At 41.0% G+C, this 20,497-nt stretch overlaps 1 protein-coding gene across 1 annotated transcript in view; it reads left to right on the top strand.

Annotated features, from left to right (window-relative positions):
* The first annotated feature begins 3,225 nt into the window (after positions 1–3,225).
* The window catches only part of thumpd2 (THUMP domain containing 2), a 41,122-nt gene continuing 23,850 nt past the window's right edge, over positions 3,226–20,497 (top strand). The window contains exons 1-2 of the mRNA XM_073055939.1: positions 3,226–3,568; positions 11,284–11,416. Of these exons, the coding sequence (XP_072912040.1) occupies positions 3,434–3,568; positions 11,284–11,416 (268 nt within the window). The 5' untranslated portion in view covers positions 3,226–3,433. The remainder of the gene's footprint in view (positions 3,569–11,283; positions 11,417–20,497) is intronic.

The raw sequence follows: 20,497 nt of genomic DNA, 5'->3' as shown, positions 1-20,497 counted from the left end.
TGGTATCTCACAGTCAGTACATGATCAATTGTTTAAAAGACATATCAATTATCTCTCAGCATGAGTCTAACAATTCTTCCTGTTTCCTGTTATCAGGACTTATAATTTACCCCCAGAGGCATCCTCCCTTCTGATTCCAGGGGCCTAATATCTTACTTATTGGAGTTCCTGAAACTGCACTTATCGTTCAAAGTTATTCTCAACATGCGTCAGCAGTCTTAAGCCCAGCTGCTCCAGAGTGGTCAAGTATCCCATCATACACTAGTTTTAACCATTTCTACCAGAAATACCATGAATTGTAGCTTGTTAAACAGCCTTATGTGTGGCTTCTGAAAATCCCAAGCACACAGCATTCACCAATTCTCCTTTGTCTATCGTGCTTGATATTTCTTCAAAGAATTCCTACAGATTTGTCAAGCAAGATTTTCCCTTGAAGAAACCATGCTGACCACAGTCTATTTTATCATGTGCCTCCAAGTACCCTGAAACTACATCCTTAACAATCTACTCCAACATCTTTCCACTGAGGTCAGATTATTTGGCCTATAGCTTACTTTCTTCTGCCTCTCTCCATTCTTGGAGGGACATTTGCAATTTTCCAGTCTTCCAGAACCATTCCAGAATCTAGTAATTCTTGAGAGATCATTACTAATGCCTCCACAATCACTTCAGCCACCTCTTTCAGAACCTGGGGTGTACATAATCTGCTCCAGGTGACATCAGACCTTTCAGTTTCCCAAGAATCTTCTCTCTAGTTATGGTAACTTCACGCACTTCATGACCCCTGACAGCTGGAACTTCCACCATACTGCTCCTGTCTTCCACAGTGAAGACTGATGCAAAATACTTATTCAGTTCAACCGTCATTTCCCTATCCCCCATTATAACCTCTCCAGCATTGTTTTCCAGCAGTCCAATATTCACTCTCACTTCTCTCTTACATTTCATGTGTCTGAAGAAACTTTAGTATCCTCTTTAATATTACTGGCTCGCTTACCTTAGTATTCCATCTTTACCTTCTTAATGACTTTTTTTAGTTGCCTTCTGTTGGTTTTTAAAAGCTTCCCAATCCTCTAACTTCCCACTAATTTTTGCTCTCTTATACAGTATGTTCTCTCTGTGGCTTTTGTGTTGGCCTTGATTTCTCTTGTTAGCCAAGGTTGTGTCGACTTGCCTTGACTTCTTCCTCTTTGGGAGGTATATATCCTGTGTCTTCCGAATTGCTTCCGGAATTTCCAACCATTGCTGCTCTGCCATCATCACTACCAGTGTTCCTTTCTAATCGATTTTGGCCACCTGCTTTCTCTTGCCTCTGTAGTTCCCTTCAATCCACTGTTAGACTGATACATCTGACTTCAGCTTCTCCTCCTCAAATTTCAGGGTGAATTCAATATTATGATCTCTTTCCCATAGGGTCTCTTTTACCTTGAGCTCACTAATTAATTCCAGTTCATTGCACAACACCCAATCCAGAACAGCTGATCCCCTAGTGGGCTCAACCATGAGCTGCTCTAAGAAGCCATCTCCTAGGCACTCTAGAAATTACCCCTCCTGGAATCCAGCACCAACCTGATTTTCCCAATCTACCTGCATATTGAAATTCCCCATGACTTTTGTAACATTGGCTTTTTGACATGCATTTTCTATCTCCCATTGTAATTTGTAGACCACAAACTTGCTACTGTTTGGGGGTTTATATACAACTCACATTGGGATCTTTTTACCCTTGCAGTTCCTTAGCTCTGTAGGAATATGTAGGAATGTCATAGAACAGTACTGAAACCATTGACTTTGAATGTAAAGAATGAAAAGGCATGCAACATTTATTCTCAGAAATATATTTATTATGAATAATGTTTATTTCATTATATTATTTTTAAAATTAATCTGCATTGTCTCTTCTTTCTCGAAAAATATACTAGTCCACACTGCACTAAATTTCAGCTCCACAGATTAATCTGTTCTGCCAGCCTCTTGTAACCCATTATTACCCTTCACGTGGTCGACCACGTCTCAGATATTTACGTTACTTGTAAACACTGAAATCCTCAGTTGTTCTCGCATTCACCCTTGAAGAACATCACAGTTCACTATTCTGAGTCTGAAAAACAACCATTTATTCTAATTTCTGCCTTTGCCAATTATCCTTGCTACCACTAACTATATTGAGCCACAATTTACTAATCAGTCTTTTTTAAAATCAAATGTCTGCTGAAAATCCAATTAGGTATTTAATGCACTCCTTTCAGCAGTCATTTCAGCTACCATCATCAAAAAAGTCACAAGTTGATCAAATGTTATTTGCTTTTAAGGAAACTGTTAGCCTACTTTTTAGTGCAAAGCTGCATTAAGTTCTGATTAATTTTGCCCTCCAATGAAGTTAAATTAATTAGTCTGCTGTTGGTGGTCCTGTCCTTCCAAATATTTTAATAAGTGTTACATAGATACCTCATAGTTTCCTACTATTTCCCCATAGATAATGAATATCAAAAGGTTATAGAAAACCCTTCTGTAATCTCCATACCATTTTATTTGACCCTCCTCAGTGCAACCCCATCCTTCTGCTCCAGTGCAAACAGTGGTTTCTCCTCTCATCCCACCAGTGCAAACAGTGCAGCTCCCCCTTCGTCCCACCAGTGCAGACAGTGTGGCTCCCCCTTGGTCCCATCAGTGCAGCTCCCCACCTCGTCCCACCAGTGCAGCTTCCCCTTCGCCCCACCAGTGAAAACAGTGCAGCTCCCCCTTTGTCCCACCAGTGCAGACAGTGCAGCCCCCCCATCCCACCAGTGCAGACAGTGCAGCTCCCCCCTCGTCCCACCAGTGCAGCTTCCCCTTCTTCCCACCAGTGCAGTTCCTCCCTTCGCCCCACCAGTGCAGACAGTGCAGCTCCCCCTTTGTCCCACCAGTGCAGACAGTGCAGCTCCCCCTTTGTCCCACCAGTGCAGACAGTGCAGCCCCCCCTTGTCCCACCGGTGAAAACAGTGCGGCTCCCCCCTTGTCCCACCAGTGCAAACAGTGCGGCTCCCCCCTTGTCCCACCAGTGCAAACAGTGCGGCTCCCCCCCTTGTCCCACCAGTGCAAACAGTGCGGCTCCCCCCTTGTCCCACCAGTGCAAACAGTGCGGCTCCCCCCCCCCCCCCCACCCCGTCCCCACCAGTGCATTGCTCTCAGTAGTGCAGCCGAATTCCCACCCCCGTGTCAGCAGGACAGAAACTGAAATAGGCCCCTCAGCCCGCCGATCAATGTACATCCTGCCCGGTGGAAAGGACTCCAGCCCCCTCCCGTCCCTCTGTCTGCCGGGTGAATTTCAAACACGAGTCAGCGCTCGCGCGCCCGGTAACCGCGGGCTCCGGCTGGCCACGGGAGTTCCGGTCTGTTTCCCCGGCAACCGCCCTCCCGCGGCCCAGCCGGCGCCGATCGCTGCCCGCCGCCCATGCTCTGTCCCGAGGAACCGGCTCGGCTGACGGTCGGGTGCCCGAGTGCTGCGGGCCGCTACTTTTGCACGGTCAGCCGGGGACTGGAGCGCTTTCTGGCCGAGGAGGTGCGCGCCAAGCTGGGCACCAACGAGGTGAGTGAGGCGGCAGGCCTCCCGCACCGGGCCGGGCCCCGGCCTCTGAGCTACCCGGTGCACTCCAGTTGAAAGGGGGTTAAGGGCCGCAGTGGCGTGGAACGGTCCCGTACTGTGACCCCGAGTCTGTGTGCAGTCGCAGAAACTGACCGCATGGAAGCTATTCGGCCCATTGTGCTTTTGCCCGTCAATGTTGGGTTTCCCCAGTGGTGTGGTGTGCATTTCTGTCTCTTCATCGGTATAGCTACCATAAATTACTTGGCATATAAATACAACATAATGCTAGATATCAGAAACATGAGAAAATCTGCAGGTGCTGGAAATCCAGAGCAACACACACAAAATATCCAGCATTTTGTGTGTATTGCTCACAATGAATGTATAAAAACACGCCAGCCACATAATTCGAGTATATACTGTTGATAAGCAAATAATTTATAACTTTAGTCTTTACAATTCCACTTATCTTGAATTATTAATTTGAACTGCAGCTAGTTTCTTTAACTGTGAGGATTACATTCCTTGACTTCTCTAGTGCCTTTAACACCATCCAGCCCAAGATCTTAAAGCACAAACTAACGGAGATGGGAGTAGACTCTCACATGGTGGATTGGATAGTGGACTACTTGACAGATAGACCTCAGTATGTGCGGTTGGGAGACTGTAGGTCTGACACAGTGGTCAGCAGCACAGGAGCGCCACAGGGAACCGTACTCTCTCCGGTCCTGTTCACCCTGTACACATCTGACTTCCAATATAACTCGGAGTCCTGCCATGTGCAGAAGTTCGCTGATGACACGGCCATAGTGGGGTGTGTCAGGAATGGACAGGAGGAGGAGTATAGGAAACTGATACAGGACTTTGTGATATGGTGCAACTCAAACTACCTGCGTCTCAATGTCACCAAGACCAAGGAGATGGTGGTGGACTTTAGGAGATCTAGGCCTCATATGGAGCCAGTGATCATTAATGGAGAATGTGTGGAGCAGGTTAAGACCTACAAGTATCTGGGAGTACAGTTGGACGAGAAGCTAGACTGGACTGCCAACACAGATGCCTTGTGCAGGAAGGCACAGAGTCGACTGTACTTCCTTAGAAGGTTGGCGTCATTCAATGTCTGCAGTGAGATGCTGAAGATGTTCTATAGGTCAGTTGTTGAGAGCGCCCTCTTCTTTGTGGTGGCGTGTTGGGGAGGAAGCATTAAGAAGAAGGACGCCTCACATCTTAATAAGCTGATAAGGAAGGCGGGCTCTGTCGTGGGCAAAGTACTGGAGAGTTTAACATCGGTAGCTGAGCGAAGGGCGCTGAGTAGGCTACGGTCAATTATGGAAAACCCTGAACATCCTCTACATAGCACCATCCAGAGACAGAGAAGCAGTTTCAGCGACAGGTTACTGTCGATGCAATGCTCCTCAGACAGGATGAAGAGGTCAATACTCCCCAATGCCATTAGGCTTTACAATTCAACTGCCAGGACTTAAGAACTTTTTTTAAAGCTATTATTAATGCTTTTTGAGTTAGTGATTTAGATGCATATCATATTATTACTGAGTTAAGTATTGTATGTAATGAGTTTTTGCTACAACAAGTGTATGGGACATTGGAAAAAAATGTTGAATTTCCCCATGGGGATGAATAAAGTATCTATCTATCTATCTATCTATCTATCTAATATATTTTGTTCAAGTTTTCTTGATCATATTACAGAATTCCCTACCATCCCTTAAGTTCTTTGTAGTTCATGTTTTCCAATATCACTACTGTTTTTTTTTTACTGTTTTCAGCAATTTTCATGCCAGTGACCATCGACAAACCATCTCTGTGATGACAACCTTCTTGCTTCTTAGATTTACCCTAATTTGTTTTGTCAACACATCAGAGACATCTCCCTTCAAATTATGTCTTCCTTAATCGGTACTGTCCTGCCTCTTTTTTTTAACCTCATTTTTTTCTCTCAACATTTGGCGATTTTAATTACCCAACACCGCCTCTTCTACTTAACAATTCTAATTACCCAACGCTGTCTTTTATTTTCAGCCATGTTTCAGCTGCACTGTAATCTCATTTGTGCCTGTAAGATGCCATTCATGGGCAGGATGAAACAGGTGTGCACGTAAAAGGATGTGTGCATTTCGCTATCCTGCTGGACACAGGAAGAGAGGTCATTATTAGTGATTCTCTGCCACTGCTATGTTGGATTAAATTGGAGTCAAGAACAAAGTAACCACAAAATCCAAACCATTTCAAACAATGATAGGTCCTAATCAATCCTGCTCCAACTTTTATTTCCACTCTGCCCACAGGTGGTGTCTTTTTTATCTTTTAAGATGAACCCTGGCTGGTCTTGTCTGTCCCCATGATTGCACAGATTCTTTAGTTTTTCATCCTCTTTTTATATGATCTGCTCCCTATCCTCTCATTTCCCACCATTCTGATTTTTCCTTGACCCCCAGTCTCTTTTCTTTTTTTCTCTCCACTGTGAAGTTTCACAAGATTTCAGTTTAACCTGATCATAAGATTTGGATCAGCCATACAAACCAACAATAAAAATGGCTGTTTATGCAGCTCTTAAGCTTGTAGAGCCTTGGAGTAGTATAGGAAAGCAAGAAGCGTCTGATAACGTTCATGCAGACTATGAAGTACCTGTCAGTACTCATCCCATTTATCAATGTGTGATCCATAGCCTCTTTACCTTGACTAGTTGTGAGAATATCTGCCTCTACTATCCACAAGAAACATGTTTCAACCATCCTCTGGGTAAGAAAAACATTCCCTCTCTAAACCTCTTGCACCTTACTCTAAACCTATTCCTTCCAATTTTCAAAGTTCAAAGTAAATTTATTATCAAATAAATGTTACCTTGTATTACCTTGAGATTCATTTTCTTACAGGAATTTATAAGGAAAAAGGAAATGCAATAGAATTTTACAAAAAACTGTAAGGCCATAAGGCATAGGAGCAGAATTAGGCTCAGCCATTCCATAGTGACTGATTAATTAACCCTCTCAGTTCTATTTTCCTGACTTCACCCTGTAATCTATGACACCCATACCTATCAAGAACCAATCAACCTCCACTTTAAACATACCCAATGACTAGCCCTCCACAGGATCTGCAACAATGAATTCCACTGATTCACCACCCTGTGGCTAAAGAAATTCTTCCTTTCTCCATTCAAAAGAGAATTTTTTTTTAATTCTGAGCTGTCCTCTGTCCTAGACTCTACCACTATGGAAAACATCCTCTACATGTCCACTTTATCTAGGCCTTTAAGTATTTGGTAGTTTTCAATGAGATCCTCCCTCATTATTCCAAACTCCAGTGAGTACAGGCCCAGAACATTCAAATGTTCCTTATACGTTAACCCTTTCATCCTTGTGATCATTCTCATAAACCTCTGGACCTCTCCGATGCTAGCACATCCTTAGATAAGGGGCACAAACTGCTCAGAATATTTTGAGAAAAAATGTATTTTGACTTTGACACGTGGTCTGACCAATGCCTTAATATTTCAACCTTGATTTAATATTCTAATCCTCTCAAAATGAATGCTAACTTTGCATTTGCCTTCCTTACTACTGACTCAACTTGCAAATTAACCTTTATCCTGCACTAAGACTCCTGTTAGATACGTGGGTTATGACCAAAGGGAAAATGGCTGGAGTCTCATCATAAATCAAACTTACATAAATTAATGAAAATAATGAAAAGAAAACTGCCAATATTTACAAAAAGATATCTACCAGAAAACACAATGTTAGCTTTGTACTTTTTTTTTACTCGCTGTGATCTGGCAGCTCCCATACTCTCACCCACTGAGGGTGAAGAGATCTTTTTTTAGGTAACCGGACATACCATCTTTAATTACCAACAAAGTTTACTTAAGACTACACATGAATTAGAATATGATGCATCCCACAACGTAAGTACAATCATGTTACAAAATAAACAGAAGAATCGACCTTAAATCCAGGATTCAATTTGATTCAGGTTTAATTGTCATTTAACCATACAGTATATGAATACTCATGAATACAGCTTAGTGAGACAGTGTTATGATGGGGCTAAGGTGCAAAAGCACATTACCAACAGACACACACAGTAACCACGCACAAGATCACAATCATGTAATAAGAGTCCTGAGGCCCCACCTCCCCACACGTGACGCCACTCAGTCCTCACATATACAAGCATATATAGAATATTAGTAAAAACCCAATTAGACAAATGTATATAGTCCAGACCCTTAAGTCCAATTTAAATGTTCAGTCACCACAACTGCGCTACACGGCCCCCGGTAGAGCGCGATGTGTTGGAGGCCTCTCCTTCAGTGGCTGAAGATCAAGCAACCTCGCAGCTTGAGGCCCTGAGACCACTGAAATACAAACACCATATACACATGTACACATCCCTATTACTAAAGAAATAGAATATTCTGTTGTGTTTGGCAGGAAAGGCATCACAAAGCCAACCTGAGCAGATCATCTTGGTTTAGGACCCATTTTGAGAATATGCTGGAGAAGATATTGAAGTGTGTACATTCAGGGCCACAACAGCAGAATGACAAGGCAGTGTTTGTGTGTGTGAGGAGTGCTTTCACTGTGTGCTCTCAGTCACAACTTACTAGTCCCTTTGCACTTCCAGTTTCTCAATTTACTCCCCATTTATTCCTTCTACCAAAGTGCATGACCATATATTTCCTTATGCTATTTCATCTGCCATTTCTTTGCCCATTATCCTAATTGGTTCAAGTCCTACTTCTTACTTCCTCAACACTGCTGCTCCACCTATCTTTATATCATCTGCAAACTTGGCCACAAAGCCATCAGTTTCATCATCTAAATCATTGACAGATAACATGAAATGTAATGGGCCAAATACTGACCTCTGTGGAACACCACAGTTCATGATCAGTCAACCAGAAATGTCCCCTTTATTCCCACTCTTTGCCTTCTGTCCATGCTAATATCTTTCCTGTGATACAAATCCAAGCAAAGAACATTCACTGATTCTCTTTTGACTATTCTGCCTGTTATTTCTTCAAAGATTTGCAGCCAGATTTGTCAGGCAAGTTTTCCCCTTAAGGAAACCATGCTGTCTTTGGCCTTTTTTTTCATCCTGTCCCTCCAAGTATCCTGAAACCTCATCCTTAATGATAGATTCTAACATCTCTCCACACACTGAAGTCAGGCTAACTGACCTGTCTTTTGCTTCCCTGCCTTCTTAAAGAGTGGAGTGATATTTGCAATTTTTTAGTCCTCTGGGACCATTCCAGAATACGGTGATTTTTAAAAGATCATTAATAATGCCTCCACAATCTCTTCACCTATCTTTTCCAAAACCCTGGGATGTAGTCCATCGTTAGATCTTACATCTTCCCAAACGGCTTCTCCTTAGTAATAGCAACTGCACATAACTTCTGCTTACAGATGCTCCTGAATTTCTGACATACTGTTAGTGTCTTCCAGAGTGAAGATTTACACAAAATCCCTATTCAGTTCGCCCGCCAATTCTTTGTTCCCCATTACTTCCTCTTCAGCATCAATTTCTCATGGTCTGATGTCCATTCTTGTCTCTCTTTCACTCTTTATATAACTGAAAATAATTTTGGTATCCTCTTATATTGTTGGTTTATCTTAATTTTTCATCTTTTCTCTCCTTATTGCTTATTTAGTTGCCTTCTGTTGGTTTTTATAAGTGTCCTAATCCTCTGGCTTCCCACTAGTTTTTGCTCTATTGTATGCCCTCTCTTTTGCTTTTATGCTGTTTTTGAGGTATTACTTTTTCATTCTGAGTTCAGCCTTATCTTTGCAGTAGAGGATGTCATAAACAGACATGTTTGCTTAGAAACATTTTATAAAGTTAGGTGGTAACTTGTAAAATACTGTTTTATTGATTTACAAAGACTCACGGGATTCCATTTTAAGCCTATAACTTCAACTGTTTATTTCTCTCCAGTGATGCTCCCCGACTTGCTGAGTTCCTCCAGCATTTTGTCTGTATTGCTGAGAAGCCATCTTGTACACATTCTGCAGATTCCTTATCTTGAAGGAACCTGATTTTGCCAATCATCCTGCATATTGAAATCACCATGACCAGAGTAATATTGTCCCTTTTGCATGCCTTTTTTTTGTCTCCCATGGTAATTTGTGTCCCACATCCTGGCTACCATTCAAAAGCCTGCATGTAACTTTTTTTGGGATCCTTTTACCCTTTCAGGTTCTTAACTCTACCTACAAGGTTTCTATATCTTCTGATCCTATTTACTTCTTTTGAAAGATTTGATTTTTTTAACCCAAAAAAACTCTGCCCACCTGCTAGTGCTTTTCCTGCAATATGTATCTTGAATGTTAAGCTCCCAGCTGTGATTTCATGCGTCCCATGCTTTCAACCATGACTCTGTGAAGATCACATCACACCTGCCAATTTCTAACTACTTTATCTATATATAAAAGTCTGATAAACAGCCAAAGTGCAAACAATGGTAAACTATGCAAATAAAAAAAATACTAAGGACAGCTGAAAGTGAGTCTGTAGGTTGTAATATCGTTCAGAGTAGGTATCCACACCAGTTCCTGAACCTGGTGGTGTGGGCCCTGAGATCTGTACTTTTGTGGGGGGAAAGATCCTACTCTCTACCCTATCTATGTCCCTCAGAATTTTGTGTACCTTTTATTAGGTTCCTTTTCAGTCTACTCAACAAAACAAACCCAGCCTGTCCAGTTTCTGCTTTTAGCAGAAATTCCCTAATCAGACAATATCTTGATGAAACTCTCATGGATTGAAACCAGTCCAATCATGACCTTGTTTAATGAAATTATATTGTTTATATAGTTTGAAATTCTGAGAATGTAGATAACTGAGGGCATAATTTTGAGTTGGAATCAAATTTCACATTGATGAAATAAAGCTGCAGGAAAATAAAACTGCATGTTGTAACCACTGATTTTCCTGTCATCACATGATGAAACCTATTTCCGTTAAAAGTGATGAATGCTTATAACTTGATCGATACGTCATTTGGAACTGTGAAGTAAATGTTCCTCATCCAAGAAGATTGGTTTATTGAGAAATGGTTGATACATACCATTCAAAAGGTTGATTTGAAGCTCCTCATCAGAATTCTGTGCTAATCTATTGTTTTTTTTAATGACTTATGAATATTTAAACAATTAGTTGCGTGCAAGTTGTAGGATTACATCAGTGCACTTATGAATTACATAGGTTTTGAAGCGTTCTTGCAGCCTTTGAATACACTATAATTTAAAATTTCCCTCAAACAGACTTTTGAGATTTAATTTTTGTCTTATGTACTTACCACTATTGTATTAAGTTGTTAATATGTGTGCTAATGTATCTGTTTTGTAGAAGCTTGTAGACTCTGCAATTGAATTAGTATAGCATCATAGAGATACGCTGTTAAATAGCCTGGGTGAGCAGGGTGACTCGGACATCTGCGTGCCCCCTTCCAAGTTTGTATTCATGCTTTGGTGTCCTGGAGAATGTATATGTAGCATCCTCTGGTTTCCCACAGGCCTACCACAACTAATGGGTATACAAGAGCACTACACTGTAGACCACAAAACATTTAAATTTAATGTATTTTGAAATAAAGTTGTTTTGAAACAAAAAGAAAACCAGGGAAATACAACAAAAATGGCCTGTAGATAAAGGCGAAAGTATACTGACTTTGTATTCCTCCCTTGTTCATATAGGTGGAGCAGATATCAGGCAAAGTGTTCTTTACAGCTGAGACAGATTTAAAACAGCTAAAGAGTCTGAAATGTGCAGAGCGACTATTTTTACTGGTGAAAAAGCTGCCCCCGATCCAGGTGCCAAGATACAAAGGTGCTATAAAATATCTTTAACTTTCATATTTGTTTCTAATGTTAACTGTGGTTCTGACATAGTTTATTTGTGCATTTTTTTCTAAATAGTTTTTGTTGCAATATAGTAGATGTTGGCATTGTAGATAATGTCAATTATCTGGGTATAACAAATGTAGGAAAAAGCATTTATTTTGGTGAAGTACTGTTCTGTCAGTTTTCTATAAGAGTGTAATGATCGCAGGAATTCAGGAATAATACCAGCTCACCCACAACCTGACTTCACCCCATAGGCATGTATGCGAGGCCTAATTATCTTGGAATAGGAAAGAGTAGCTTACCTCAATGTCAGGACAGTCTTTTGTTGAAGGTGGTTTCAGAACCCTCCGCAAAAACTGAGAATGCTAATTCTAAAATGGAAAATGCCCTCTGGTGGCTACAACTTTATCATTCTGCAAATGGCAGTTGTTAGAGGTCATTTGTCACATGCCCTTCAACAGCTTCACTGGTGACCTACTGTTTTTCTCACTGTTTGTGCTATTTACTGACACTATTGAGTGACATATGAAACTTTTCTGATAATGAAGCAGCCCACTTCAACTATAGGATTGGATTGCCAAGTGGCAAATAAAAATTGAATCCCATTAGTGCCAGGTAGCAATCATCTCAAAGGAAATTCAGTCTTGGTTGCCTATTCTTCAATCATCAATCAAAACACTTGGATTTTTAGCCAAATTAGAAAGTATTGAATTGAAAGTATAATTCAACCTGCAGCAAACAAAGGAAGGAAAATGTGTTTCCTCTAGTGCTTGTAAATAATGCCAAGCCTTTGAGTGGAGTGAACCACTTATTCTAATTGTCCATCCTCTGTTCCTATTTTGGAAGCCCTGATGTTGACATTGCTGTTCCAGGAAAGCTTTTGATAAATGATGACCTTCCAGATGTTGCAAATAGATGAACGAGTGATATTAATGCTGGTCAAGATCGAGGTGAAAGTCAAATCTCCAGTTGCTCAGCAACAGGGGTTCCCAACCTTTTCTATCCCATGGACCAATACCATTAAGCAAGGGGTCCATGGACCCCAGGTTGGGAATCCCTGCTTTGCATTGTCTAATTTTTAATTGGCCCATGAGGGGCAAGTATTAGCCAGGATTCTGGGAGTAACTTCCCTGCTTGATTTCAAAAAACGAAACAATCAGGGGATCTCTTACATCCATTTAAAATGCAGACGTGGCCTCAATTTAATATCTCATCCAAAATATGGCCCTTTGAACAATGTTGGTATTTCTCAATCATGTGATCTAATTATTGAGGAAGCTTTTAAGAGATGGTCAAGAATATATTCTGTGAGTTATGAGAAAATACTGTCCTTAAAGTACTTTCTTCATTCGCAATCTATTTGACAATATTTTTATGCAAAATATTTTCTGGTTTGCTATTAACAAGTGAACAGCAGACAAATGCTTGGAAATGTAAATTATTTTTATTTATTTTTATGATCTGAAGTGCTTGGGGAAATTCATACATTTCCCTTGGTCTAAATATGTGTCAGTCTAATTGTTTCACAGAAGATGGAGTCTTGCAGATGAATTTCATTCTAGTTGAAGTGAATGTGTGTGAAACATTAAGTGAGATAAACATATTAAAACAGAGCATTTGGCCCTGATGAAATACACCCGAGGCATCCAAATCACCAAATAACCGAGGCTCTGACTAGCTGTCCAATCCTCCCTGGTAACAAAGAAATAAGTGGAGGAGTGCAATTGATAGTCTTATTCTGAGAACAGGCATTAATTTGGTGGGTTACATTACCTAATTCAATATCTTACAGAAATATACTTTAACAAATGTGATTGTTTTGGTGAGAACGTAGAAGAAATTTATTATTTTGCAGCCAAGACTGGAAGATTTTAGCTATGAAGGAGAGGCTGCAGTTGTTTTCTTTGGAAGAGAGAAGGCTGAAGTGAAATTTAATTGTGAGGTTTAAAATCATGCGTGACCCAAATAGGTTAGTTAGGATGGATTTATTTTCATATTAATAGATGGATTAATAAAAAGATTACTAATCAGTCATCAATGTGAAAACATATCCAGCCTAATTTTTTTTCCCAATCATAGGAACGTGGTATCTGAAAGGATGGTAGATCATATCACCTGGGGCTATTTTTGAAGATAACTGAAATGATATGAAACTAGTGAGGGAATATGGGGGATTACATTGGGCAGGTCATTTTTAATTTTTTTTTAATTTACGGGATGTGGGTGTCATCAGCTAAGGCAGCATTTAATGCCCATTCCTAGTTGCCTTTGAGAAGGTGGTGATGAGCTGCCTTCTTAAGCCGCTACAGTCCCTGAGGTGTAGGTACACCCACAGTGCTGTTAGGGAGGGAATTCCATGATTTTGACCCAGCGACAATGAAGGACTGGCGATATATTTCCAAGTCAGGATTGTGAGTGACTTTGAGGGGGTTACCAAATAGTGGTGTTCCCAGGTATCTGCTGTTCTTGTCCTTTAGATGGTAGTGGTCATGGGTCTGGAAGTTGCTGTCTTAGGAACTTTGGTGCATTATTGCAGTGCATCTTGTAGATAGTACACACTGCTGCAACTGTTCATCGATGGTGGAGGGATTACTTGTGACTTGTCAGCCCAAGCCTGGATATTGTCCAGGTCGTGCTGCATTTGGGTATGAACTGCTTCACCATCTGAGAAGTCACGAATGGTGCAGAACATTGTGCAGTCATCTACAAACTTCTCCACTTCTGACCTTATGACGGAAGGAAGGTCATTGTTGAAGGAGCTGAAGATGGTTGGTCCTAGGGCACTTCCCTGAGGAACTCCTGCAGTGATGTCCTGAGGATGAGATGATTGATCTCCAACCACCACAACCATCTTCACTTGTGTTAAGTATGATTCCAACCAGCAGAGGGTTTTCCCCTAATTCCCTTTGTCTCCATTTTAGCTAGGGCACCTTGATGCCATACTCGGTTAAATGTTGCCTTGATGTGGAGAGTTATCACTCTCACCTCACCTCTGGATTTAGCCCTTTGGCCCATGCTTGGACCAAGGAGGTGATGAGGTCAGGAATTGAGTGACCTTGACGGAACCCAAACTGGGCATCCGTAAGTAGGTTATTGCTGAGTAGGTGCTGCATGATAGCACTGTTGATGACCCCTTCTGTTACTTTGCTGATGATTGAAAGAAGGCTTAATAGGGTGGTAATTGGCTGGGTTGGACTTGTCCTGTTTCTTGTGTACAGGACATACCTGGGCAATTTTCCATATTGTCAGGGAGATGCCAGTGTTGTAGCTGTACTGGAGCAACTTGGCTAGTGGTGTGGCAAGTAAAGTCTTTAGGACTATTGCCAGGATTTTGTCTGGACGCACAACCTTTGCAGTATTCAGTGCTTTCAGCTGTTTCTTGATATCACATGGAGTGAATCGGATTGGCTGAATACTGACATCTGGGGTGCTGGGGACTTCTGGAGGAGGTCAAGCTGGATAATCTACTTGGCACTTTTGACTGCAGGTTGTTGCAAATGCCTCAGCATTATCTTTTGCATAGGTGTGCTAGGCTCCTCTATCATTGAGGATGGGGATATTTGTGGAGCCTCCTCCTCCAGTGAGTTTGACTGTCCATCACCATTCACGGCTGGATGTGGCAGGACTCCAGAGCTTAGATCTGATCCGCTGATTGTTGGATCACTTAGCTCTGTGTAATACTTGCTGCTTATGGTGTTTGGCATGTAAGTAATCCTGTATTGTGGCTTCATCAAGGTGACACCTCATATTGAGGTATACCTGGTGGTGTTCTCAGCACACCCTGCTGCACTCTTCATAGAACCAGGGTTGATCCCCTGGCCTGTGGTAATGTTAGAGCGGGAGATATGCTAGGCCATGAGATTACAGATTGTAGTAGAATACAATTCTGCTGTTGCTGTTGGCCCACAGAGTCTCATAGATGCCCAGTCTTGGGCTGCTAGATCAATGTTGACCAGCACAGACATGATGGGCTGAATGACCTCTTGTTGTGGTTCCGATTCTAATTTCTGACATAAGAAACCAGCAAAAAATGTGATATATGTACACATTCATAATTGAAAATAATTTTCTGCATCAATGTCACTTTGGTGCCAGACAGACATTGTTTTTTTAACACTTTTGGATATTATGCTTATTATTACCCCAATACACTTTTCATTTACATATTTTAGATGTTTCACAGTGGATTCCGGTTCATTGGGCCTTCGGTTAATAGGAGCAGTCAGTTATTTGGGACAACTCATAGAGAACAAAAACAAATCAAGAAAATAGCTGGGATTCCCTTCATTTGTTTGAGAACCATGCTACTTAATTGGGACAGGAGATTGTTGTATCTAAATAGTGTCTGTCACTTCTTATGGCTGTTAGACACTGTACTGTACTTAGAGAAAATGAATTTTTAAATAATGTCAGTTGTGTGTGTTCAAAAAGCAGTGATTTTTGTCACTGGGATAGTTGGTGAGAAATAAGCAGGAAGATAAATCAGAAGATAAATAAGTTAGATATGGCCCTTGTGGCTAAAGGGATCGGGGGTATGGAGAGAAAGTAGGTACAGGGTTCTGAGTTGGATGATCAGCCATGATCATACTGAATGGCGGTGCAGGCTCGAAGGGCCGAATGGCCTACTCCTGCACCTATTTTCTATGTTTCTATGTTTAACTGTTTCAAGCATTCAGGCTTGGAGATGCCAGAAACAATCGGGAGTGAAAATGAAATGATTTCACTACTTCAAGTTAGGAACTATGAAGAATTTGAAGGTATTGACAATAATCTTAAATATTACAAAGAAAATTAAGACTTGGGAGATGCAGTCATTGAATGCATTGTATGCAGGCAGTCCATTATTTGTACTAGTTGACTCTGCTGATTTTGTTCATTTACAGTTAATCAAAAGAGCAGAACAGCGTACAGTCAATACGCAAGTTGGTAAATCCTAGGGTTGGAGGTTTGGGCGGCAAGAAGTATGAGGTCCAGTGACCTCTTAGGTCAGCAAGCTGCAGGGTGAGGCCCATGCAAATCTAGAGGTCAAAATCATGTCACATGATTGACAAGTGCTAGGGTTGATACCCAGAGATCAGTGAAATCTGGAGAACGAGTCTAGGGATTGGCAACCAGAGGTTGAAGCCGACTTTGGTCTTTAACTTTCAGGTGAGTCCAGAGATCAAAGCCTGAAGGTCGAAGACCAAAGTCAGCAAATTTGAAGGTTGAGGCCCGAAGTTCGAAGACCCTGGGCCAGCATGCCTAAAGATTGAAATTTCAAATTAAAATTTATTATCGGAGTACATACATGTCACCGCATACAATCCTGAGATTCTTTTTCCTTTGGGCATACTTAGCAAATCTATAGAACAGTAATTGTAAACAGGATCAATGAACAACAATTGTGCAAATGCAAATATAAATAAATAGCAATAGATAATAAGAGCATGAAATAACAAGACAAAGGGGTAGTAACTGTTCTTGAACCTGGTGGTGTGAAGCCTGAGGCACTTGTACCTTCTACCTGATGGCACCAGCTTGAAAAGAACATGGCCTGGGTGGTGGGGATCTTTGATGATGGATGCTGCTTTTCTACGAGAATGCTTCATATAGATGTGCTCAATGGTTGGGAGGGTTTTACCTATGATGTACTGGGCTGAATCCACTACCTTTCATAGGATTTTCAGCTGAAAGGCATTGGTGTTCCCATACCAGGCCGCAATACAGTTAGTCAGCACACTTTCCACCACACATTTATAGAAGTTTGCCAAGATTTGTGATGAAATGCTGAATTTCTGCAGACTCCTGAGGAAGTAGAGGTGTTGTCATGCTTTCTTTGCAATTATATTATATGATAGGTCCAGGACAGGTCCTCTAAAATAGTAACACTCTTTAAAGTTACTGACCCTCTCCACCCCTGGGCTGGCATGTTCAGAGTTCAAAGCCTGATGTCTGCAAGTCCTGGCCAGTCCGCCCATTCTGAGAGTCTGGGGCCAAGGATTGGCGGTCATAAGCCCAGAGGCGTCTGCTCTGGGTTTAGAGTCCTGTCTGTGTATATGAGTGGGCTGATGGGTAGGAGGGTGGCAAAGGAGCTTGTTTTGCTGTTGTTTTCTTGAAGTGTTGTTATGCTGAACATGGTGGGCATGTTAGGTTGGCACTGGATTGTGTGGCAACACTTGTGGGTTGCTCCCAGCACATCCTTGATTGTGTTGGTCATTAGCACAAATGGTACATTTCACTGTATACTTCGATGTACTCGTGATAAATAAATTAATCTGAATAATAATGTAATATACACTTATGAACAATGGTGATGAAATAAAGGGGGGGAAGTAGGTTTGAACTGAAATAACATGGGGTAGATGAATTAGCTACAAGTAAACATTGAAATTAAAGAAATTTGTGAACCATTTTTGCACACTCACCTCTACAGATCTAACTGATAGAAAGCATGTTCAAGAAATACAGTAGTCAAAATAGTAGCAAGTACGTTATTAAATTAAGCTAAATAATTGTAAAACTATGAGGATCATGGACACAAAGTGGAGAAGTAGAATAATATCTTAAATGGCAAGTATATTTCGAGAGAGGATGGCTTTTTCTTAGTCAAGCTCAATATGTTTCTATGAATCATCGGATGATAATACATAATATCTTAGCATAGAATGACCAGATAGGACCATTCAATTTAATATAAGGCAAGTATATGAAAGAGACATTGGAATAAAACAATAACATCCCTTGAATTTGTTCAATTAAGATCATTATTTTCCAGTCACTGTATGTCTTCATGAGCTCAGTGCTGAATAAAGCTATCTCTCTCTGTTAACTGCATTGAATGACTAAGCATCCATGGCCTTCAGGTCAGTTCCAGAAACTTGCAGCAAGCTAAGTGATAAAGTGATTAAAATCTTGGCGCTAGATGGATACATATTTTATCCTGTCATTGACCCTTCTACACTCTTCAACTTGGGAAAAGAAAGAGCCTTTTAATATTCATCCTTCCAAGCTCTCAAGAATTTTATGCATTTCAATACAATCACCTCTCTTACTCAACTCTAGGGACTGTAAGGCCATCCTATTTCTTGTTGTAAGAAAGCTTTCCAATCCCAGAGATATTGCATTCTGTCTAAGCCCAGTGTGTCCTTATGTAGGTAAATGGACCAAAAGCTCTATATACTATGTAATTGCAATAATTATTCTTTACTCTTCCAGTTCAACTTCCTTACAGAAAAGGTTAGTTTGTAGGTATGACAGGTAAAAAGAAACCCATAAGGTATCTGTCTGCATTTCTCCAGACCAAGCTCTTCCCTATAACCTACAAATGGTTGTTGTAGAGTCATCCAGCCCAGAAACTGGGCCCTTCAGCCCACCTGGTCTACACTGACCAAAATTCTCATCTAAGCCAGTCCAACTTGCCCAGGTTTCACTCATATCCCTCTAAACCTTTCCTATCCACATAACTATTCTAATGTTTTTTAATAGTTCTAAATGTCCATGCCTTTTTCACTTCTTCTGACAGCTTGTTCCATGTATGCACTACCTACTGCGTGAAAAAGATTGCCCCTCAGGTTCCTGACAGAGTCTCTTCCTCCTGTCAAGGCATATGGCATCAACTTACCCAGCACCGGCAGATTCATCTACCTGGGCAGCAGCATTTGGCAGAATGGAAGGGACCAAGGACCACATTCAGTGCAGACTCAGCAAAATTAGAAATGTCTTCAGATCAATAAGCAACCTATGGGGATCTATCAAGTACAGCATCCACACCAAGATGAAACTGTGCCAGAGCTGCGATGTATGGGTCAGAAAGCTGGTGCGTGACCGAGAACAACCTTGCTGAGCTGCCGCCATTCCACACTTTGAGCACAATAGAGAAGATGGCCAAGGACAGGCAGCGATGTAGGACCTTCATTGCTGCCCTAAATGTCAGCAACATAACAGGCATTAACTAACTACTCAGGTTCCTTTTAAATCTTTCCCCTCTCGCTGTAAACTAATAATATGTACTTTTTGATTCCTCAACCTTAATACATTTCTAATTGCCTTCTTAAAAGCAATTGAAGCTTAAAAGGAGGAGCAATAGAGACCCCAGGAGTTTAAAAATGGTGGGGTTACAGAAACAGGAAGTTTACATTGTCTTTGTCTTGGGGAGTGTTAATAGTGAAATAAGGCCCTAGTGTTATTAGGACACAATTCAATTTAAAGCAATTGAAGGATAAGTCATGGCAGGAGAATTCTAAATGTTGGCATGCTCCATTCAGTCTACATGGGAGATCAGCAACATGTTCACTGTCATTGGTACACATTTGTGCAGCTAGAGTATCAAAGATGTAGCTAATGATCAGCTGCAATCTATATAGAGCCAGAACTACTGATAGATTGTGGAATATAGCGGATTCTGGTTCATTGGGACACATCGAGACCAGTATATTTTGACCCAATTAACCAGCTGCCCCAATTAGCTGAAGTTTTATGGAAATAATTTTAAAAAGGCAAACTACTGTTGAACTGAGCAACAAATTTTGTATTTGAATGAAATACAGAACAAACTAGATTGCTACCTCTGTTACTACAGTACTATAAAACTATGTATTAATTCCTAATAGTTAGCAATGGAGAGATTTTCCAATAATTTAAGAAGGAAAGACAAAAAGGAAAAGGAGTTAGGAGAGTGTTGCTACGTAAAGAGGAGGTTAATGCATAGGTGAAGAAGCATATTAGCTCAGATAATGTGGCATCTGTATGGGCAGAGCTAAGAATTACCACTGGGCAGAAAAAACTTGCCCTGCAAACTGTAGGAGTGATGCTAGAGGTGATATTAAGCATGTAATTAGAGGTGTAGAAAATAAGGATACAGCTGTAATTTGTGGGTGGTTCTTATCCACTCATCAACTGAATTAGTGACAATATCCTAGAGGAGGAATTTCTGGAGTGTATATGGAATTGTTATTGTAGAGCGAGAAAGAACTAAAATTAGTAAATCTCTGTAAACTCACAAGCTACTCTCCATTTCTAATGTATTAAATTGCCAGTAAACAAAGCATAAATACTTTGTTTAATGCTTTCAAATCCATGTTGAAAC

This window comes from Hemitrygon akajei, chromosome 9 (assembly GCF_048418815.1).
Source record: "Hemitrygon akajei chromosome 9, sHemAka1.3, whole genome shotgun sequence".
NCBI lineage: Eukaryota > Metazoa > Chordata > Chondrichthyes > Myliobatiformes > Dasyatidae > Hemitrygon > Hemitrygon akajei.
The sequence above is the reverse complement of the archived record's forward strand: the minus strand, read 5'-3'. Positions and strand labels throughout refer to the sequence as shown.